The 23,578-nt window shown below is 45.9% G+C and overlaps 1 protein-coding gene across 1 annotated transcript in view; it reads right to left on the bottom strand.

Annotated features, from left to right (window-relative positions):
• Positions 1 to 13,563: 13,563 nt before the first annotated feature.
• STARD7 (StAR related lipid transfer domain containing 7) overlaps positions 13,564 to 23,578 on the bottom strand; it is a 158,910-nt gene continuing 148,895 nt past the window's right edge. Inside the window, exons 6-9 of the mRNA XM_078667008.1 lie at positions 20,995 to 21,077; positions 19,613 to 19,712; positions 17,388 to 17,472; positions 13,564 to 17,012 (exon numbers count right to left, since the gene is read on the bottom strand). Of these exons, the coding sequence (XP_078523134.1) occupies positions 16,834 to 17,012; positions 17,388 to 17,472; positions 19,613 to 19,712; positions 20,995 to 21,077 (447 nt within the window). The 3' untranslated portion in view covers positions 13,564 to 16,833. The remainder of the gene's footprint in view (positions 17,013 to 17,387; positions 17,473 to 19,612; positions 19,713 to 20,994; positions 21,078 to 23,578) is intronic.

Genomic DNA, 23,578 nt, shown 5'->3' with positions numbered 1-23,578 from the left:
GATCTTTAGGAGAACCTGATTTGATGCCCTGTAAAATCTTATTTGTGGTGTCTTTGTTTATCAATGGGAATTGCTTTAATGTGGGTCTTGCCCTGTGCAAGCCTTGGTACTTTGAGGGTCTGGGCTATCTCTACTCCCTTGCATGGAGTTGTAAATATGTTCAACTTTGTTTTTGTTTTTTTTTAAACTGCAAGTTCATTGCAGTTCTCTTTGGATGGGGATTGTGGGGAGGCGTGTTGACGTGAGGAATTTAACCACCTTGAACAGTTCTCTGGATGAATGTGTGGCCGAGTTTATTTTTCCCTGGAAATATCTAGCTTGTGCTCTTTTAATTTCATTATAATAGTGTCTGATCTCTTTCTTACATTGTTCCTTTATGGTAGTGTCATATGTTTTCCGCCAGGTCCTTTCAGTTTGTTTACATGCTCTTTTCAGGGATGCCAGATGGCTATTAAACCAGGTTGTTTTACTTTGTGTCCGATTAGTCCCTGTCCTCTCTTTCTTACAGCAATGTTCTGTCGCGTCAATGAGCCATTTGTCACAGAGCAAGTCTGCTTTCTCTACCTCCCCAGCCGTTTTCAGGGTATGTCTTTCTAATGACTCAATCAGCTTTTATGGAATGGTTCTAGGCCATTTCCTACCTGAATCAAATGCAGTGATGCCTGTGTTTTGTAGCTGCACATTGGTCAGTGACACAGGGATATAAAAGTGGTCTGACCAAGGCACTGGTATAGGGTTGGCTATTTTAGATTTAGGCCCGTTGGTAAATACAGCATGTAAAATGTGCCCTTTTTCATGTGTTGCTGATTGCAACAGCTGGCTGAGCTGCATGGCATCCATGTCTTGGGTAAATCTGTTGGTGGTGGGGTCGTTTTGTTTATCTAGATGGATATTGAAATCGCCTACTACGGTCATTGTCCTTTTAGTGGTGATGCTCTCTGATATGAGACCTGGGAAAAGTTCCGAAAACGTATTACAGGCTCCAAGTGGTTGATAGATAAGCATTTCCGAAAAGGTATGGGTGTGGGATAGCCTCAAGCTAAACAGTGTAGTGTCGCAGTTGAGAAGGGGCTTAAATGAGACATTGCATCTATTAATATCTTTGTATATGATAGCTACTTCTCCCCCCCCCCACCCTCCCTTTTCACTCTCTGTCCTGTCTTCTAATATTAAATCCTTCGGGGAGGGCCAGTGCTAAGTCTGGCATGGACCATTCTTTGAGCCATATCTTGGTCACAAATAAGACGTCTAGTTGTTCTTCATCAATAAGAAGAGTGATCTCTAGTTTGTGTGCTGGGATGGACCTGCAGTTTCAGTCCCATTTTCCATCTTAGTTTCCTCTTTGTTTCTGTTGGGAGCCCCTTTAGACGTGCTCACTGTGCACGTCATCTTTCTTTCTGTCATACTTTGGGGTGTGAATGAGTGGGCACATTGTGTTGTGACATCGGGTCTCACTTTTATAAGTTCTTTTGCACTATATCTAATCACTTCTTGTGTGTCAGACGCGTTTTAACTGGCAGGGTTCCTGGCCCCGGCGCAGACAGGCTTGTCTTTGGTGCACCCTCTGTGCTTCCATGCGGCTTTAGTATCAGCCCCCAGAAGTACAATTCCAGACGCCGCCCCTTCACCTCTGCTCCCTCCACACAAACGGAAAATCCATGGTGGACCGGGAGGCAGAGCGAGGGGGACGGTGAAGCGAAGCTTGGAGGCGAGTTAGTGCACAGGTTAAAATACTGTTTAAAAACTTTAAAAGGGAGTTAAGTATTTAAAAACTGAAAGATCCTCCACTACTTACAGGTGCCAGGAGAGACCCCCTGTCAGTCACGCTTACACCTGAAACAATCTTCTACTGTGTCTCCACCAATGTGTAGCATGCTTTCGGTGGCAAGAACGCTTATGCAAATAATGTGCAAGTTTCTGTAGCAAGAACTCTTATGCAAATAATGTGCAAGTGAAGACAATATTCTATGGGTGTAGTAACTGGTAAATTATGACGAAAGGGTAAATGTCACCCATCATTTACTGGAGCTGTTTATTATAGTGATCACAATTTGCCTTACCATGCCTTCAGGTTACACTAATGTAAAATAAGTGGGGGATTACGATAATGCAAAGCCCATCTGTATATATTTACCTGCCTGCTGAATGTGGAGACAGTGTCTTTTAGCCTGGAACCCCCGTGGGTCAGTTGCTGTCCTTCGCTTTGGTCATTTGGTGACAGTAGAAAATGACTTACACCCCAGCACCCTCAAAAGCCACCAGCTGCCACTAAGGTGCACCTTTCTCTAGCACAGCATCAACAGTCAGAACCAAAAACAAACAAGCATTTGCAATGCAATAGGTCTCGCATTAGGAAAGTTTGAGCTATTTGTCTTGTAAATGACACATTTTTTAGTTATGTGTTGGTTTTGAAAATAGTGAAATTAATAGCTTTGTCATTTACAATGGCAATAGTTATAAGTTTTGCAAATGTGACACCTATAGCATTTGTAATGCAATATGTGTTGTATTTACGTGACTTACATGCATTGATATTACAAATAACAATGGCTTTTAATATTTTTAATAATTAATACTTAAATAAAAGTTATTGTAATTTATAATGGCCATAGCTTAAACTTTTGTAAATAACGTTTGTGAAGATTATGTTCAGTGTATTTTATTGTGACGGAAATCCAAGAACAGAAGTGATATATTAACATCTTTTTGTGACATTTGTAATAGAGCTTGAAACATTGAGAGAACATATTTGAACCAGTTGTTGTTGAATGGTGGCGAATGAGTGATGAGTGAGTGAGTGAGTGAATGAGTGATGCTGTGGTGTTCAGTGATGCGCATAGTAATGTTGTGGTGCCCCTGAAGGATGCTGTGGTGGTGCTGAGTGATGCTGTATGCTTTGCTATGTTTTGTTATACTATGCTATGTTTTGTTAGGTTATGCTATGCTATGCTATGTTTTGTTATGCCATGCTATGTTTTGTTGTGTTTTGTTATGCTATGCTATGATTTGTTGTGTTTAGCTATCCTATGCTTTGTTTTGTTATCCTATGCTTTGCTATTCTATGCCTTGTTTTGTTATGCTATGCTGTTTTGTTTTGTTATGTTATGCTATGCTATGCTTTGTTATGCTATGGTTTGTTATGCTATGCTATGTTTTGTTCTGCGTTATTATGCTATGCTTTGTTTGGCTATACTATGTTTTGTTATGCTATGCTTTCTTATGCTATGTTTTGTTTTGCTTTGTTATGCTATGTTTTGTTATGCTATGCTATGTTTTGTTATGCTATGTTTTGTTATGCTATGCTTTGTTGTGCTATGCTATGTTTTGTTGTGTTTTGTTATGCTATTTTTTGTGTTTTGTTATGCTATACTATGTTTTGTTATGCTATGCTATGTTTTGTTGTGTTTTGTTATGCTATTTTTTGTGTTTTGTTATGCTATACTATGTTTTGTTATGCTATGCTATGTTTTGTTATGCTATGCTATGTTTTGTTTTGCTATGCTATGTTTTGCTATCCTGGTGTGGGTGTGTGGTTGTGTGTGTGGTTGTGTGTGAGTGGTTGTGTGTGAGTGGTTGTGTGTGAGTGGTTGTGTGTGAGTGGTTGTGTGTGAGTGGTTGTGTGTGTGTGGTTGTGTGTGTGTGGTGTGTGGTTGTGTGTGTGTGGTGTGTGGGGTGTGTGTGTGGGGTTGCGTGTGTGTGTGTGGGGTTGCGTGTGTGTGTGGGGTTGCGTGTGTGTGTGGGGTTGTGTGTGTGGGGGGTTGTGTGTGTGGGGGGGTTGTGTGTGGGGGGGGTTGTGTGTGGGGGGGGGTTGTGTGTGGGGGGGGGTTGTGTGTGGGGGGGGTTGTGTGTGGGGGGGGGGGTTGTGTGTGGGGGGGGTTGTGTGTGGGGGGGTTGTGTGTGGGGGGGTTGTGTGTGGGGGGGGTTGTGTGTGGGGGGGGTTGTGTGTGGGGGGGTTGTGTGGGGGGGGTTGTGTGTGGGGGGGGTTGTGTGTGGGGGGGTTGTGTGTGGGGGGGTTGTGTGTGGGGGGGGTTGTGTGTGGGGGGTTGTGTGTGTGGGGGGGGTTGTGTGTGTGTGGGGGGGTTGTGTGTGTGGGGGTTTGTGCGCGCGTGGGTTTTGTGCGTGCGTGGGGTTATGTGTGTGGTTGTGCGTTTGTGTGGGGGGGGGTTGTGTGTTTGTGTGTGAGGGGGCAGTGTGCGAGTGGGTTGTGTGCGAGTGGGTTGTGTGCGAGTGGGTTGTGCGCGCATGTGGTTTTGTGTGGGGGTGTCTTTGTGTGTGAGGGGGCAGTGTGAGGGGGCAGTGTCTGAGGGGGCAGTGTCTGAGGGGGCAGTGTCTGAGGGGGCAGTGTCTGAGGGGGCAGTGTGTGAGGGGGCAGTGTGTGAGGGGGCAGTGTGTGAGGGGGCAGTGTGTGAGGGGGCAGTGTGTGAGGGGGCAGTGTGTGAGGGGGCAGTGTGTGAGGGGGCAGTGTGTGAGGGGGCAGTGTGTGAGGGGGCTGTAAGTGAGTGGGCTGTAAGTGAGTGGGCTGTGAGTGAGGCAGTGTATGGGGGAGCAGCGTGTGAGGGGGCAGCGTGTGAGGGGGCAGCGTGTGAGGGGGCAGCGTGTGAGGGGGCAGTGTGTGAGGGGGCAGCGTGTGAGGGGGCAGTGAGTGAGGGGGCAGCGAGTGAGGGGGCAGTGTGTGAGGGGGCAGTGTGTGAGGGGGCAGTGTGTGAGGGGGCAGTGTGTGAGGGGGCAGTGTGTGAGGGGGCAGTGTGTGAGTGTGCAGTGTGTGAGTGCGCAGTGTGTGAGGGGGCAGTGTCTGAGGGGGCAGTGTGTGAGGGGGCAGTGTGTGAGGGGGCAGTGTGTGAGGGGGCAGTGTGTGAGGGGGCAGTGTGTGAGGGGGCAGTGTGTGAGGGGGCAGTGTGTGAGGGGGCAGTGTGTGAGGGGGCAGTGTGTGAGGGGGCAGTAGTTGCAAGCAAGCTGGATGGAAGGGTGAAAAGTTTGCCAGGTGAATAGATGGAATGACAGAAGAATAGACAGATGGGAAACAGTGAATGAGAGGATATATATGAAAGGATGAATGGACGGAGGAATGAAAAAGGTTGGATGGGGCATTGGGTGGGCTGATAGAAATGTGAAGCAATGGCAAATAGATCAAAGGGTGAAAGCATTGATGGATGAAAGGAGTGACAGCCTTGCTCGCATTCCGCACTCGGTAATATTAGACGAGTGTTTCAAGTGAGCTGGGATTTTTATTTTCTGACTAGTGCCCTTTGTAGCTTTAATTTACAGACACGGGCATGCACAATTGTTGCATTGAAGCATGCACTTACCAGAATGATATGCTGTCTGAAAACCGTGGCACAACAGCTTGTAAATAGCTAACACCGTTAGGAAATGCAATATTAAGGAAAGTATGTGAAATATAAATACGAATGACACAGATTACCTTAACCTTTTTTACATGCACTTTAAACAAAAGTCTAAACCAGACGAAGTCGATAGACTGAATCACCTTTATTTCTCCACTGTAATTAGCTTGAATGAAAACAAAAAAAGCAAGCAATGTGTTATCTTGGGCTAATCAGTTTGTCAACTCCCTCCTATCTCAGTGACTTTGGTAGCGCCAATATGGGGCTGCGAACTATATATGTACAATTGTACATTACCGTAACAGTGAATCTATATTCGGCTAAACTCTTGTGGGTATACAAAAAGTTCCTAGTTTTATAAAAGAGGCCCTTGGGAATAAAATGGATCCCATCCCCGGAGGGTTTATTTCCAGCAGAGAGGTGTCAGGGGGGTGGTGTGCTCCCTGCGTGGAAGGACCTCTGCTGGGGAGGGGGGAGCAGCGCGTGCTTGTCATAAGGCAGAAACAAGCGGATGACACGAAGCAAGACATTCAAGAGCGGTGTCTGCAGCGTCAGGGACTGGGGGTGAGCATCACGGCTCGGAACCCTCAGGGAGGCGGGGGTAGGGGCTTCACGGAGAACATCCGGTGGAGAGAATTCAGGATGGGGTGGGAGCAACAGTATCAGGAAAAGAGGGGAAGAGAAGGGGCAGAGTAAGTCTGATGTGACGAGAGGGGGAGGGGGAGGGGGGGGGGAGAGGTGAGCAGAAGGAGGTGGGACCGGAGCAGAGACATTGTTGGGTGAAGGAGAGACGGGACTGGTTGCAAAACGGTCTGAGGCGGACAGTGCTTAATGTGTAAACAAGTGAACCACGCAGCTACGGGTCACCCACATATAATTAAGAGGCAGAGGGTTCGGATGTCAGTGTTGATTTGCGGAGAAAAGGAGGATACAGAAAACTCACAAGTTGCACTGTACAGTAGTCGTTTCCTGTAACTCATGAAGTGAATGAATGACTTCAGTGCTGATTCGCTGAGGTGCTTTATTTATTTGAAAGTTTTATATAGCGCGAACAAGATCTTTGCAGATATCAGAGCGCTTTACAGAGAGAGGGTACATGAGGGAGCATAGTCAAACAGGTAAGTCAGTAGAACTAACAGTACAAATAGATGGGGTCAAAGCTAATCATGTAAGGCAATAATACAAGTAATACAAATAAGCAAAGGGGTCGAACAAGTAGTACAGATCTGTGCAGATTCTTTAAGAGTCCGAAATAATAGTTCAGGTGTATTTAGCCATGAGGATAGCTTTTACTTCTTTCTTAAAACGTATAGTGGAGGAGATGAGCCTGATTTCAGGAGGAAGTGAGTTCCAGATTCTGGGTGCCATTCCTGAGAAGGAGCGTTTATAGGTTTTTTCCTTCCGAAATCTTCGAGGCTTCAGCAGAAGATTGTTTGTGCCTCTAGTGCTTCTAGAGCCACCAGAGATTGTCAACTTCTGAGTGAGGTAGCCGGGTGAGTTAAGGTGTACCGCCTTGTGTGTCATGCAGGCAATTTTCAGGTGTATTCTGTCTTCAAAAGGCAGCCAGTTCAGGGATTTCAGGTCAGGGGAAATATGAGAGTGCTTTTTTGATCCCGTGATGAGTCTCGCAGCAGCGTTTAGGGAAGCTCTTAGGGGTGCAGTAGTGGTAAGGGGGAGACCGCAGAGGGCGATACTGCCATATTCTATTCGAGGGATGACTAGTGCTTGTACTGCGGTTTGGAAGTCTTTGGCTGGGAGGAAGGGTTTGAGTTTCCTCAAGGTATTGATTTGGAAGTTCGCTCCCTTAGTTGCCTTGCTGATATGTTGCTGCATGTTGAGATTGGTGTCAAGTGTTATGCGTAGAGATTTTGCTGAGTCCACGATGGTGGGTTGGACATCGAGTGCGGTTAGGTGTTTAAGCCACATTTGAGTGGTAGAGGTATTCGCTGGAGGTGAGATCAAAAGGAATTCTGTTTTCAGAGCATTGAGTTTGAGATGGTTATCAGCAAGCCAGGATTGGGTGCTTCTGATCGTTGAGTTCAGGAGCAAAATGTTTTTGGGGGATTGTAGTTTGAGATAAAGTTGGGTGTCATCGGCGTACATGTGAAAATGTACATTGGATGCTTGTAGCAAAGTGGTGAGAGGTTCCATAACTAGGTTGAACAGAGACGGGGATAGGGAGGATCCTTGGGGGACGCCTAGCGATACAGGTATTGGCGAGGACATCATGTTGTTGCTCTTGAATTTCTGCGACCTGTTGTGCAGAAAGGAAGTGAACCACTTGAGAACAGTTCCAGATATACCCATTCTTGTGTTTAGTAATTCGAGTAGCTTCTTATGTTTAACGGTGTCGAATGCTGAAGAGAGATCAAGCAGGATGAGGAGGCAGGTGTCGTTTTGGTCCAGGATTTGAAGTGCGTCGTCAATTATGTGAGTCATAGCAGTTTCTGTACTGTGCCCTGCTCGAAAGCCTGATTGATGAGGGTTGAGTAGCTCAAACTGATCAATGTGTTTAGTCAATTGTAGTTGTGCGCATTTCTCCAGCAGTTTGGCGAGCGTGGGAATATTGGTAATGGGACGGTAATTGTTCAGATCAGAGGGGTCGGCTGTAGGTTTCTTTAGTAAGGGTGTGACTTGACCAACTTTGAGGGAATCAGGTATGGTTCCTTGTTGAAGTGAGCTGTTGATAATTTTAGTCCAAAGTGGGAGAAGCAGAGGGGTAAAGTCTTTTACAGCGCCAGCAGGAAGGGGGTCTGTGAGGTGATTGGATGGTTTCACGGTGCTGAGCAGTTTGCCAATTTCTTCTTCAGAGTAGGTGTCAAAGGATGACCATGTAGCATTGTTTTTTGGTTCAGGGGGTGCTATGCAGTGGGGTATGGAGTAGAGGCTTGCGTCGGTGAGGAGATCGCTCTTTATGCTATCAGTTTTTTGGATAAAGAAAGCGGAGAAGTCTTCACAGGAGGGTGTTTCGCGCACAGTGCTGAGTGGTTGGGCTTGTTCCTTGGTTTGTGTTCTGATTAGCTCAAACAGTTTTCTCGGCCGGTTTTTTGCTTGGTTGAGCTGGAGGCTGAAGAAATCTGATTTTGAGCGTTTAATTTTCCTGAAATAGGCGTTTCTCTTTTTCTTCAGAGTTTTTAGGTTCAGTGCAGAGGGAGCTGATCTCCAAGTGCGCTCTGCCATTCGCATGTCTCGTCTATCCTCATTGAGACTCCCGTCGTACCATGGATTGGAGATTTTGGTGGAGACTCTTTTTTGCTGCATAGGTGCAGCCTCATTAATTATTGAGGTCATAGCGTTGAGATAGTGGTCAGTCAGGGATTGAACGTCCGTCGCGCCGTTAGGTGGAAGTAGGAGATTGCAGCTGTTAGGAGGCAGAGAGCTTGGGTTGAGTTTTTTCAGGTCTCTTTTCCAGACTTTGGGCTTGGAGGATTGAACCGGGTTAAATTTAACTTTTTCATTGATGAAGAATGTGATAATATGGTGATCTGACCAGTCACAGGGTTGGATGGACTCGAGTTGGATATAGTCCTCTTTGGAAATGATACGGTCGAGGATAGAGCCTTTCTCGTGGGTCGGGCTGTTGCATATTTGGGTGAGGTCATGGGCATTGAGGACGTTTTTAAGGCTATTTACCACCCGGTCGTTCCAGTGGAGGTTGAAGTCGCCAAGGTATATTTGGGTGAGCTGCCGTCCAGAATTGGTTGAGATCATATCCATGATTTGTTGGGAAAAGGTAAGGTTGTCCCTGGGTGGGTGGTAAATGCCGTGCAGAGAGCATATCGGTTTGCCCTCATTGATAATGTCGAGGCAGATGTATTCACAAGATGTAGGGGATGGTAGGGAGGTGGAGTTGACTTTCCGAACAGAGAGGTTGTTTCTGTATATGCATGCAATTCCACCTCCTATTTTGCCGGACCTGTCAAGTCTAATGATGTGGAAGTTGGGAGGGACCAGAATATCCATTATAGGTGACGAGGATTCAGTTAGCCAGGTTTCAGTTAAAATGATTAGGTCAAGGTCCAGTGTTAAGATGAGATCAGCGATGGCGGCGGAATGTTTCGAGGCCGATCTGCAGTTGAGGAGAGTGCATTTGAGACGGGGTGTGTTGAGGGTGGTAGACGGTTCTAGAGATAGAGGGACTTTTCTAAGGTTATTAGGGATGGAGATTCTGCTGTTTAGAGTGGGGGGTCTAAGGGGATTTGAGTGTATCGTGGGTATGGTAAGGTGTGTGGTGGATGTGTGGGGGGCTGAGTCGTAGGAGCGGAGGAGGGTGAGAGTGTCGAGGTCTGAAAGAGGGTTGACGGGGCGATGAGGACGGTTGTTGCGATTGCGGACAGGGATTGCAGTCCAATGTGGGGAGTGTTGGGTGGGAGGGTCAACCGGAAGGGAGGGGGACTTGTTGGGAGGGGAGGTGGAGGTGGGTGAGGGGTTGCAGGGGCGGCGAGTGCATTTGATGCGATTGCGAACAGGATTTGACGTCCGGTGTGGGGAGTGTTAAGTGAGAGAGTCAACCGGAAGGGTGGGGGGCATGTTGGGAGGGGAGGTGGAGGTGGGTGAGGGTTGTATGGGGTGTGTGGAGAGTAGGAATTACTTCTTTGAAGAAGTAATTCCGTTTTACAATGAGCAAATTGTATCACAGACATAACTATATACTGTCAGGACTTAAAACAACACACTGTTTTCTGAATAAGTGAATGCAATTTCAACAAGCATTGGCGCCGCGCGGCTGTAAATGTGACGCCCCGCGGCAATAACAAGTCGGATGGGGTGAGGGGTGGGGGAGAAGGGGAGTGAGTGAGTGGGAGTGAAGCGCTGGCTCTCTGCATTGCGTGGGGCGCATTCCTTTGAAGTGTGAAGCAGGCAGGCGGGCCGGCCGGCATGCTCTAATTTTATGTATTGCAGCAGTGCTGAGGGGTGCAGGTACTCTCCCATTCAAATTAAAGAAGCACTGGTATTCATTGAGGGACAGTATCTGCCCGTTTAAAGCAGTGTTTAAAAGTATAGGAATTAACAAGCTAGATAATAAAAAAACAGAAAGAGGATCTGTGTCACCTCCAAAAGAAAAAAACAAGAAACCACATTGAAGACAGGCAGAAACCATATGGTTAAACATAGCACAAACAGCCGTAGGGGGGCGATGTCTGCGCGGTCCACTGTGCGCCCATTTCCTGCTGCCTCACGAAACACAGAACTAACATATTCAGCAGTTTTAGTTCTACTGCGCGCCCCCATGAGTGTGCAACGCATGTTTACATTAATGGATTGTTTCTGCGTCATCGAACATAGTGCTAGGCGTTCTCTAAAGTACCACTTTGCGAGCCATTCACTAGAGTACAGCCATAAGAAAAATCTTTTGTATTACCTTCCTGCTTTTCCAAAACTCTTTTGAAAGCATTAAATGTGTGTGTTCTTTTGTTATGTAAAGGACAGCGTGGCAACAGTTTGAAAACGAGCACAACTTTTCCAACACAGGGGAGTTGAGAGCAACCAACTTCTCAGGACAGCAAAACAGGCGGGATTGTTCGTTTTTTTCTCGCAGAAATCGCAATTTTTTAGATTACTTTATTCAAATGGCCCTCATTTTTTATTATGGACATTTTCTCACAATTTGAGATTTGCAAGTTTTTCGGCCGTTTTTTTTTCTTGAACTGTCATGATTCAGAAGAGGCTGAAAACGACAGAGAGTGAGGTGATGTCAGAAGCAGCGTTGCTGCCCGACATTACATGTGTGAGTGCTTCTGTATTTCAGGGTTGTAAGCACACAGTGTGCACGGGGGTGCGGCGACCAGACTCTGGCTATAACACACAGGCTCAGAAGAGAGTTTCGTGACGTATGACCGACGTATATTTCTGGTACCTTGCTTCCCAAACAAGGCAAAAAAAAACGCAACCTTGTCCCTTCCCAACAAGAACATCACCGAAAGAAACAAGCTGGTACATTAGAAGGGAGACATGCTGCGTGGAGAAATGCAGGAGACAGAGTTAGGGAAGAGAGTGAAAGACAGACAAGCACGGAGATAAAGAATAGAGAATGAGAAGGCCGGGAGAGAGAGGAAAGAGACAGAGAAAGAAAGAAAACAGAACAAGCTCTTGGCATTGCTATGGGGAGGGGGGGAGGATAAACGCGAGACACGGCCTGGCGGCCGTGAAAGTGAAAGTACGGCCGGCCGGCTGTCAATAATTAGGGGAGGAGAAATGCCAGAGCGCACGCTGGGGGAAGCTTGTAAAGGGAGGGAGGCTGGTGGCTTTGATGCTGTGCACGCGCTTTTCACGGGCACTGCATCAAATCGCCCCTTTGGTTAAGCTCTGGATAAGCCCCAATATGTCTCGACATCTGCAATGCGCAGGCGCATTGGCAGAGGTCGAGCCCTAAAAACTGAACCTCTGCTGATAGCCGCAACACAATAGAGCTCGAGTCAACGTCGGTTCAGTATCCCAATGGGTGACGGTGACATCGAAACCAACATGGATCTCTGGGCCTGAGTGGAAGTCTGTACTGGAGGGCGTAAGGGCATGGGATTGGGTCCCAGGGGAAGGACAATGCCTGGGAGGGACAAGCCAGGCCACTGAAAATTTGCAGAATGGTCTCTTTGATGGTCTCAAACTGCTGTAGGGCCGATGACAGCCTAGGGAAATTGGACTGTCCAGGAACAACTGACTAATCTTCCTTGGCGATGATCTCAAGAGAGTGCGACTTAGTTCCTGAAGTCAGTGTGGCAGGGGTCGAGCCCTGCTTCCATGTTTAATGCTTATGTTTGGACTTCGACTTATCCAAAGCTTCAAAGGTAATTGGTCTGGGTCTGTGACCTAGAGCGGGATCTGCATTTAGACTGTAATACTTCTAGTGTTTGCCAATGTACAACTTGGCTTCACTGTCTCAAATCACTTATGTGCATTAGGGCTCTTCTGTCACACAACTCTGTTTTCTCTAGAGCTCAGGCATAAAATACAAACCTCAAGAGTGACTGTGACCGACACCTTCCTGCAGTTGAGACGCAGCTTGAATCCTGTCTTTTTTGGAGTGATCAATGTTCCGTAGCAAAGTGTGCAAAAGGTTTATTGAGTCGTTGGAAGACTGACAAAGGTAGGAGCAGAGCTGCGGATCTGCGTTAGAAGGCAAGGAAAGATCAGAACTGACATCAGTGCGCTGGGGTGGCAAATACATGTGGCTGTGCTCCATAACTTTAGGGGTGTGAATTAGTCTTCACGAAGCTGCACAATGCCACCTATTAACAGGAGGGAGCACCTGCACACAAATCGATGAATGTAGTCTGGTATCTGGGGGATATTTAAAGGAGAGTAACCTGCCATGACAAGGGTCTATCTCTTTGCAGTCCGCCCTCACCACCTATATGTATAAACACATTCAGGGACTGCACTATTACAGCTACAGTAATGGTAAATAATACTGTACTTTTCAGCTAGAAATATTAACTATGTTGTTGTTGGGAGAGAATATTTAGCAGTTATCTGGGTACTGAAAAAACGTATGCTGCACAAAAGTAGCTACCTAGCTACTCTTCCACAAGCTAACTCCTGACTTGCAATATTGTGTGTTAACGTTGGACACTAAAAATAACATGATTGTAAAAATTGGACATAGCTCATATGGGATGCATTTTATTCCCCAACAATGTTAAAAAGGTCATATAAAATTGCCCGAGGAGTAAATTGCAGTAATTTTTACATCTTGGGTGCCTGACCTAGGGTTTTTCAAGAGAGTTCTATTTCTGGTTTCACAGATTGAGATGTATATATATATATCTCAATCTGTGAAACCAGAAAATAAATAAATAAATATATATATATATATAATTTTTTTTTTTACAAAGGAACAGCCATTAGCCAAATATATTGGTTTGGGAAAACATAATGGCATTGGTAGTTTGATATCACTTAACAGAGCTATCATATTGCTTTGAATATACTGTTGTTTCTGTACGTCACTGACTGGCTCAATGTCTGAATGTATATTTTCCACAGAGTTGTCAAATAACCCAAGTTCCTTCAACTGACTTATACCAAACTCATTCAGAGCCGAGAGTAATTACAAGATTAAAAATCCCATAGGCTGCAAAGATTCTAAAGTTTTTAGCTCTACGATTATGCAATATTCCCCATTGAGGACCTAGCAGTCAGAGAAATAGCCATTCTGACGACATCCATTGAGTCGCTGCAAGGAACAACCCACAAGAAGCTTTCTGACAGAATGTTCAAATTATTTTACCAATTTATAGATTTATTCACACTTTTAAAAGCATCACATATGTCTGTGAAACAATCAATGTCAAAACCAACTAGAAAAAACGTTCAGTAGTCTTAACACCACGCACAAGAAAAGGTGAGAGGAACAGACCATGATAGACTGAAGGAAGATAGCGCAGGGTGTTAAAAAAGGACTTAATGTTATTACAGTTCTTTGGTTTTAGGCCTTCTGCTTTCACCTTGTAATACCCAGTACAACGGTCAGAGCTGTTTATACCAATGTACCAAAGGCAGGGTGGTGCTCTGTAGAATTTCAGCAAAGAACGCCGAAAAGTTTGCAGTCGGCCAAATAGACAAGCTAACCAATCAGGGCTCGGCCAAAGGCACAAAGCAGAATGAGCTAGGGACAAACAGTGACAGAGCAAGCATACAACCTACGCTAAGTCTGTATAGCAATTATCCGCAGAGCATGGCACGTTTTACCAGCAACTAGGATGCTACCCTACCCAGGAAGAAAAACAGATGCATTAGAACTGGAGTAGGAAGGTAGAAAGCCAGATGAATAAACACGCTAATTCGAACAGGAGATCAAACTGCTGAACATTCCAAGCATTGATGGGATTAGCGATGGAAAGCATGTTGTGCAACAGGGCCACTTGGTTAATGTGCGTTCTGTGGAGGACAGGCATGTTAACAGTGAATTTAGGGTATATATAATCACAGCCAGTTTCCACCCCAGTTACCCAAATACAATAGACAATCCACAAAATTGGAGATTTATCCCTAATAACGTATTCTATTCCTTATCTCAGGTCACCAAATGAAGAACTAGTTTGGCTTCAGAAAGGAAAATAAGGAAGAGAAGTAGAAACAGCTTAAGTAGCCTTTCTTCTCACTCTTCAGAAAGCCCTACCACCTGTCCCAGCACAATTATAGCCTTCCCTCGACCACGGTCTGAGTGGGTTGTACGTACATTTGTTATGTTCAATTGCAGATTCCAGTTTTAAGAAGAAACTCCCTCCCCAATAATGCAGCTAGCCCTTTTAATGACCACTGTTTAATGCATGGGAAAAACAGTTGTTGGCTTCCTCTATCTCCTTGCAGCAAAAGAGACAGACCCAAACATACCATGTTACCCAGGGGAACGGTCAGAATCACACACACATACATCACAGGCATAGAATCATCGTCCAATACCTCAGATCTTGCCCTATAGCAAGTTAACAATTAACAAGTGCAACTGTATCCTGCAGTATAACCCATACTGCTGAGCCGTACAAATAGTATGGCAGTTCAAGCTGGTTATCTCCCACCGAACCACTCTGGGGCCAGACAATGGACATGGCTTGACTCTCTAAAGCTTAGAACATGTAATTCCCACAAACCTCCAAGGAAAGGATAAGACTTAACTTTGCCAGCCAATCCCCAGGACAGATCGTGCGATGCTACTTTCCACCGCCAGGAGCGGGTAATAAAGCGTTATAAGGGAATCCCCACCACTGCCCACAAATCCGCGTAAAGGTGCCATCAAAAAGAGGCAAACTATTGGGAGCCAATTCCGCAACCCAGAGAAAAACTATTCAGTGCTCCCTTACATTAGCGCCATACAGAAAGGGAGAGACTTCATCTTTCACCAACAGAGGAGCAACAAGAAGCCCGTACACACGCTCAAGTTCATTTCACAAGGTCCTGCCACCTCTTTAGATGGGTCACCGACTGCAGATAAACCTGCTGTGATCTATATAAATTCTGGAAATTAGTTATTACACCAGACTGGTCAAGATTCCCTACTCTGGCACGAACATTTACAGGCCGGCCAACAGAAACAAGATATATGCTCCAATTCACAGTAAGGAAATGGGCCAGCTTATCACAGAGGCCTCAGGCAGAACACCTGTGAGAAGTCTTTTGTCCCTGGTTGTCAAACCCAGTCTGAAGGACCTTACTGCATCTGTACAAAATACAGATGCAAAATAGAAATGTTCGAACAATAATTGTAGTTAGCGCAAAGCTGATATATGGATTGCCCTTACCTGCTTGTACCCCCTCCTCCAAAAAATTCCATGCATACCTGTACATGAAAAGGCCCCACTTAAGCTCCCATCTTTCCAATGACTAAAAGGGTCACCTTTAATATAGCAGCGCTCAAAGAAGCAACTCCCAAGCAAGCAAGGGGACACCTGTATGTGATATGCACATCAGCAGAAAGCAAAGGATCGGTTTACAGCCAGTAAAGGACTACTGGGGACACTTGTACATACTGGTTCCATGGTAGCAGCTGCATACTCTGCACTGCTGAGACAAATAGAATACATCGATTAAGAGCATGAAGGAGCAGCACTCAGACTTTTTCTTTAATAGTTCGGACACTGCCTTTCCTACTCCTGCTCTCAGGGGTGATGAAGAAAGTAGCAAAGGCAGAAAGTACACAGTGCCTCAAAAACAGTTTCATTTCTGTGGTTTTCACTTCCTCCCACCCTCTCCCTAGCACCTAAACACAAAGAAGAGGCTGTTATTGGGCTACCTTTTGGTCAACAGGCCAAACCTGTTACGCAGTCAGCACAAAATGATATATGCAAGTTCACTTCCACTACCCTTGGCTTGTTGTGAATCCGCACCAAAGCAATCTGCGCTGCAGGAACTAAACATTTAAACTTACAGCACAACTGTATACCAAGCACACAGAGTGGCTCTTTCCCACTTACCAAACATCAACAATGCAAAAGGGGGCATTTTCCAAAATGTTCAGACCTCAGCAGTGGGGTGAAGGACACTCGCACGCACCTCAGATCTGAAAGGCAGGGTATGTCACCTGGGCACCCATTGCAGATTACCTGCATTCACTTTGAAACTAAATGCCATAGAAAATAAGCCTTCAAGTCTCTTCATACTTGAACAGGGAGGCGGGAACCTTGCATGCACTTCAGCTACTGTAGCAAGGAAGGTGACTTTGGGGGAATGTTTGCATTGCTTCCTCTTCAAACAACGTTACATAAAAGACAGCTTATCAAAAGTTCTGGCGGCACAAGCACTGGGCCTAGACGCTGAAATGTCAGTAGAACCTCGGATTGGCCAGAAGTACACAGGCTAAGGCTGATCTTGGCGAAAAACAAGCTCCTAAAGTGTACTTCCTTAGTGACTCATCGCTGCCGAAGGCGTCCTTGAAATGCCACAGTTTGCGGCGGTAATCCTGCAAGACGGTTGGACGAGACGCGGTGCACGGAGCCACTTCAGTGTTGGAAAAGGGCCAAAGATGGCCACATCTCAACACAACTTTTCCTTCTTATGCATAGCCCATCTGCCCCGTGCTGTGGCTGTTGTCCTCTTGGCGCTCAGCACTCGCTTTGGCCTCGCAGCTTGAGTCCACTGGCCGGGGCACAGAGATGTAATCCTTCACTTTAATCTCCATGGTTCTGGCTCTCACAGCAGCCAGGTGAAGTTTTTCCAGGAAATCCGGCATCCCTAAATAGAGGATAGCTTGTGAACACCATTTGATAACATGGGCGTACAAAGTGATTTAAAGAAAAAATATCAGATGCCCAAATCCAATTACTTCCCAAAGACTCTGCTCACTCCCACCCTTAAAACCATACATCATGCAATCAAAAATATCCTACACGATTGAGCTGGAACACCCCACTCTAAAATTTCCAAACGTTACTATCCTACCTTGTCCAGCCCCCCCAAAACTCAACTTCATTGTGATACCAAATTTCACAAACAGGCAGCCCCTGTTTGTGGCCAGCTACCCAACCCCTCTCCACCTTACTTCCTGCACAGGACACAAGGCAGCATTGTAGACTTTCTACATTAGAAGTACACGAAACACATACTCACCACTCGACACCATCCAGCTTACACAATATTTTGGGAACACAGTCTGTGGATTGTCGCTGTAAGTTAACAAATAATCGAAGCCATTCTGTGAAGGAAAGACAGTGTTGAACATTCACTGGAAACCCAGATGTCCTCCCAGAACCCAAGTACAGATGTATTCACTTAAGCATACTGCTCACTCATAAAAACCAAGTTAATTACATCTAATAACGGATTTACAGCTTGAAACAACTTTATATTCACACGTTACGTATAATCCCTTACGTTATCAGCTAATCTCAAACAACATCATCACTAAAACATGTGAGTGGTGCCCATAGGCATGACTAGAGTGACTTGTAACGATGATGACTTCAATCCCACTGCAGATACCATCTTCAGATTGCATTTTTTCTTGACATCATGAAGAGGGTAAATGTGGTATGAAAAATGTACTGTAATGAGAATCCAGTGCGCTATTCCTCTTTCTTACAGAAGAGACGGGTAACTTGTGAATCTAGCATTGCTTGAACCAGTCAAGGTGTTGTTACATTACGCAGTGTCCTCTTTTGTGTTGAGAAAAAGTTTAGATTCACATGCTCTGCATAGATTGCAAAGTAATACTTTGTCTCTAAGGAGGTGATAGTGAAGTAGAAAAGGTAACAGTTATTCATATTTTCTGCTTCACCAGAGTAATGTCCCCTGAATGTGTGAAAAGAAGATTACAAAGCAGAATTTTAGTCGTAGTAACACATTACCAAAGAAAGCCAAAAAGCAGATTTTAATGTTTAGAATAAGCTGTTGGTTTCTCGTGAAGTGGCTTTTGAATTAACTATTAAAGCTGAATACAATCCACTGTCCAATACATGGCTTGGTAATAGAATTGTACTTGTGGTGTTAAAAAAAATGATACGAATTAAAATATCTTTCTAAAGTCCTTTATCCCATTACTGGAATACATTCCTTCCAAGATCAAGTGTAGTAGAACACTTTTTGCTAACGACTGGATCAATGTAAAAGGAAGTAAGTCAATGGCTTGACTGACATGAAACAAATTTAATTGTGGGAGAATATTTTGGTGAGTGCCCTCAAAACCAATATACATATTATTATGTATCTTCAGAAAGGTCTGCTGCACAGTGAAAGCTTAAAATTGATTAATTAGGTGGTGACTGCCTTTAGGAACTCTACCCAACTCTAAAGTCCTGTTTCTAGTTGAAGCTGGTAAATATTTGTGGTCCAACTGGTGCCCTGCTATACGGCCCGCACAACCAAAAACTTTTGAACACAAATGGCAGTTTACAACATAGGGGTTTCACCCATCATAGTGGGTGCTGACCCACAACACTAAAGCTGCCCTCACAGAAATCTCAGAGCAGCTGGACCTGTAATATCAATACTGACCCGTTTACTGACCCTCAGGGGCTACTGAACTGCACCCCAAAGCTCCACCATTTACTCGGCTCTTGTGAGAAGCTTCTTATTTGGCTGGCGGTCTTTAGGGACCAGGGATTTTTTACTGTTTCTTAACAAGAAGCTCAGGAACTCGGCTTAGCCACTTAATTATCCAGAATTTAAAATGAGCCGGTTTCCAATGAAACACAAGACCAGATATAAAGCAAAGCTACTGCATTATATTCCTTTAGCCCATTTAACTTATTCTCTGAGACATTGTGTAGAAACATTTCAAAGCTCGTGGATTCAAAAGTCACCAAGGTAGGACAAGTGCAGCCTTTTGGGTTTATTGAAAATATAGCGCCCAACGGGTTAAAGCAACCCTGTAAGCATCTCTTTGTAGCGCGTAGTACTGTAGATTCACATGCTTAGCATACTTCTGCCATCTAGTTTTGGGCTCGGACGTTTAAGAGTTTTTTTCCTTTGAAGAAGACTTTTGAGTCACAAAGTAAAAATGCACATGGGCATCAATTCCATTTTGGACTGCTTTTTTGTACAGCGGGCCAGAGTAGAATATGGAGTGGTGACAGTGTTTAATAATGCATGTTTGTGTTGCCTAAAACATGGGAGTAAATTGCGAGAAGGTGAAAATATCTGTGGGTACATCATGCAAGAGCATGTGAATCTACAGCACTAGATGCTACGAACAGATACTACGAACTGCAAATGTTACCCTGTAAGCATGTGTTGCTGTATGTAGATACACATGCACTTGAACATGTATGCAGATCAATCGAATACCGGTAAATTTTTTAAGGTTGCTGAAAAAAAATAAAGGTCTGTCAACTAACCTCATCAAAAGAGCTGTGGGGCCGGATCACCATCTGCGACTGGTACGTTCGAACACGTACAAAGCTTGGACATTCTGGGACATCAGGGTGCTCCACGGCTCTAAAAGGAAAAGAAAAAAAAAAGATACATTCACAACAGCGCTCACAACAGTTTTGTTCCTTAATGGATACCATCGGATAAGTAAAGGAAACCCCAAGTTTAAGGCAAAAGTCTAACGGACAGCAGTTGAAGTATCTAAATGCAGCTCAGGTACCATTCTGCTTAAGTCGTTTTCACCTTGAGGCTCCTAGTCTAAATCTTACTGTGCAAATTAAAATGTCAAATGCAAGTTCATGTGCAATAACAGAGCACAGCCTGTGACCTGAAAGATTAACTTTTAAGATAGTCCCTTCACAGGTACTGAATCTCTATTCAAGGTGATCTTCCAAACCATGTATGAGTACGTCCTGGCCTACGTAGAGGGAGGGCAGTAATGGCGAGTATAAGAGTGGGGAAAAGAAGGTTAGACAGTTTGTTTCCTCCAGTCACCTTGCTTTAACAACCCTCTGAAACGTCTATTACGGGTGGAAGATGGCAGTTCATTCATCATCAGAAACCATTTATTATAAGTGCAATAACACAAAATCTTGCTCGGAATATGGTCCTTGCCAAAGAAGTTAATGATTGGCTGAGTTCTTAGAGCTGCCTCTGCCGAGGTTACGTTTTTGTAATATGCTAGATTTCTTTGGTTGTGATACTTGGCATGTATCAGGCTCATTATCCACATTTGAATCTGTATGTACTCAATTGCCTAAGGACTTTGAACCAAAGAGCCAAACGCAGCAGCAAGGAGTTACGTAAGAATCTTATCCGGTAGGTGGTGACACGATAGTAAGACAGAGGCACAAGCGAGTGGAGATCTGGAAACAAGTAACAGTAGTTTTCAGCAAGGTATTACAAGACATTCACAATGAATTTAGCTATTTATGAAATTTGTAAAATCTTTTATACCCATTTTCATTTTTTCTCTTTCATTAGCTACCCCTTCTTTTTCATTGGACTTCTTTTTGCAGGGATGTTCCTGTTAACATCTGAAAAATGCTCTGAAAACTCTAAATTTCTGTCCTGCTATTTCTCTTGTTCCCTTAGACCAGCTTAATTTCTAATTTTTACACTTAATTTACACTCACATCTTCTAAAAAAAATTTGATTTAAGTTGCATGTATGCTGCACCCTGCAGCCACAGCCAGTGGTGCGAATAGCCTGTGGTATTTCTGTGCATAAGTAATTGGCATCCAATGTCAATCATGCACTAATGAAATGTAGTCCACTAAACTTATTGTTACTTTAGACTTGTCACAAGAGAATTACTTGTACTCAATTTTTTATGCGGAATACTCACCGGGACACTAGTACCATTAAATTGTTTTGCTGGTCCACATGATAGCGCCGTACATAGACATAATCTCGAGAGTACATTGGATACTGGAATGAGAAACAAAACATTTTTTTTTGATAATCAAATTTTATTGAAGTTTTCAACATAAAGAAGTCCATTTGTAGCAAGTCACATAATCCATTAAAACACCCTTGTCCCTCCCCCATGACATCACCGAGCATATCAGCCTTTGCAGAATAAATTGCTGGTACCCTCCAGGCATAATGATGTATCGAGGTAGGGCCCCATCAAGATGGTAACAAGCCAAACCATTTGCCCCATACTTTACGAAACAGCTCCGGGCATGCCCGGGCCTCAAAGACGGCCTCCTCCTGTATCCCACACCAATCCACTCCCCTCCTCCACCTCCGCAGAGCTGGTGCTTCCGCCTGAGACCATTTAGCTGCAATGTCTCGTTTCGCCACCGCCAGTGCCGTTCCCAAGAAGCGCTTATCGGATCGAGAGCCGTCCAGTCCATCGAACACTCCCAGAAGCAGATGTCTCGGGTCATGGGGAACCACCCAACCCAGAGCATTCGTAAGCTCCCTTTCAACCCCTCTCCAGAATGGTTCCTAGGCCGGGCACAGCCACACCATATGGTATAAGTCGGCCGGAGTGCCAGCACATCGGGCACAGGCCGGGGAGGTTCTTGTACGGGCTCGAAAGAGACGGGCTGGCGTCAAATAGGCCGCGTGGAGGAAGTAAAGCTGGGCCAGGCGTGATTTTGAAGATGTGGCTAGTGTTTTGGGTGCCATAAGGGCATCACGCCAATCTGCTTCATCTAAAGGGCCCACCCAGCCCTCCCATCGCTCTCCAAGGCGATCTAAGGATGTGGGGGATTTATTAATCAAGGCCCGATATATTCGGGAACCCCCCCCGCCCCAGATTCCCCATAATGACTTGGGCCTCCAGAGGACTAAACTACGGAAGAGAAGTAGGTACAGGGAGGTGAATGTGGACGGCACGGCGGAGTTGTAAGTATCTGTAAAACTGGGAGTGTAGGAGTGCGTGTCTGTGCTGTAGGTCAGAGAAGGAACGTATGTGGTCCCCTACTCCATGTCTCCTAGTAGGAATATCCCCACCAGGTCCCAAAGGCGAAACCTCTCCAGGGAAGCGGTCTCCCCTAACCAGGTGCCACACCAGAGGGGCGTTTGCCTAGTCAGCTTCCGATCCCAGTGCACCATACTAAGGGCAGCGCGCCAAGCCATAAGGACCGATCTGGTGATTGAGTGCATGGATTGTGGCACCGGGGAGCCGTACAGGAAGCCCTGCATTTGTGCAAAATCGAGGACAGTGAGGTCTACCCGGTAAGCGGGGTCGGACCAGCCGCCCGCGAACAAATCGTGGATCACAATGAGTTTGGTGGCCAGGTAATAGGCATAGAGGTTGGTGACTCCCATACCACCGTCAAAGGGGGGAAACTCGGCAGTGGGACAGGGACAGCCGTGAACGCCCTCTCCCCCACAGAAACCAGATGAGCATACCATCTAGTTCCCGGAACCAACCACTTGTGAGAGGGATCGAGGTGTTCTGTAAAATATAAAGGAAGCGGGGAAGGACCATCATTTTAAAAAGGGCGCTTCGTCCCAGCGGATTAAGGGGGAGGGACTGCCAATTCCGAAGATCGGTTTTCATCCGGGTGACTAGGGGGGCAACGTTGAGTGCCCACTCTAGTTCAGGCAGGAGGGTCACCCATACACCAAGATACTTGAATGACTGCCTCCGGAGGGGGATCACCACCTGCCAGTCAAAGCAGGCCCGAGAGGGGTGGAGGGGGCCCAGTCTGGATTTTGCCGGATTAAGGCGGAGACCCGATATTTGCTCAAAGGCAGAAAGGGCTCTCCGAGACCTAGGGCCGGAGCGCCCCAGGTCGACCAAATAGAGCAAAACGTCATCCGCATATAGAGCAATTTTGTCCACTTGGCTCTGATCCCACTGTCAGCCTCGGATTAGGGGGTCTTGTCGTATTAACGCCGCCAGGAGTGCCAGCGCAAATAGGAGTGGGGAGAGGGGGCAGCCCTGGCGGGTACCTCTCCGGATCGGGAACGGTTCGGAGAATCTGCCGTTGACAAGCACACGGGCTCTAGGGCTGTTGTATAGGCCTTGGGCCACGCGGCGAAAGGGGATGCCAAAACCCATCCTCTCCAGAACGTCTCCCAGGTATCCCCAGTCCACCGTGTCAAAGGCCTTCTCAAAGTCGACAAGGAGAAGGGCCAGATGGGGGAGAGCCGATGGCGATGGGCCAGGGCGAGGTGGAGACAGCGGATACAGTGTTGGGTACCCCTGGCCGGCATAAACCCGCATTGATCAGGGCGAACTAGGTCCTGCAGGAGGGGCCGGAGCATTTGGGCAATGGCTGTGGAGAAGATCTTAATTTCGGTGTTTATCAGGGAGATGGGCCTATAGCCTGAGCAGTCCAGGGAGGGTAGTTGTGGCTTTGGGATGGCCACGATAGTCGCCACGTCTGATTCAGATGGGAAGGACCCGCCGTCCACCACATGGTGGAAGAGCTCCTTCAGATGGGGAACCAGATCCTCACGGAACACAG

This window comes from Lissotriton helveticus, chromosome 11 (genome assembly GCF_964261635.1).
Source record: "Lissotriton helveticus chromosome 11, aLisHel1.1, whole genome shotgun sequence".
In the NCBI taxonomy this organism is placed as follows: Eukaryota; Metazoa; Chordata; class Amphibia; order Caudata; family Salamandridae; genus Lissotriton; species Lissotriton helveticus.
This window is presented reverse-complemented; position numbering and strand designations above follow the sequence as displayed.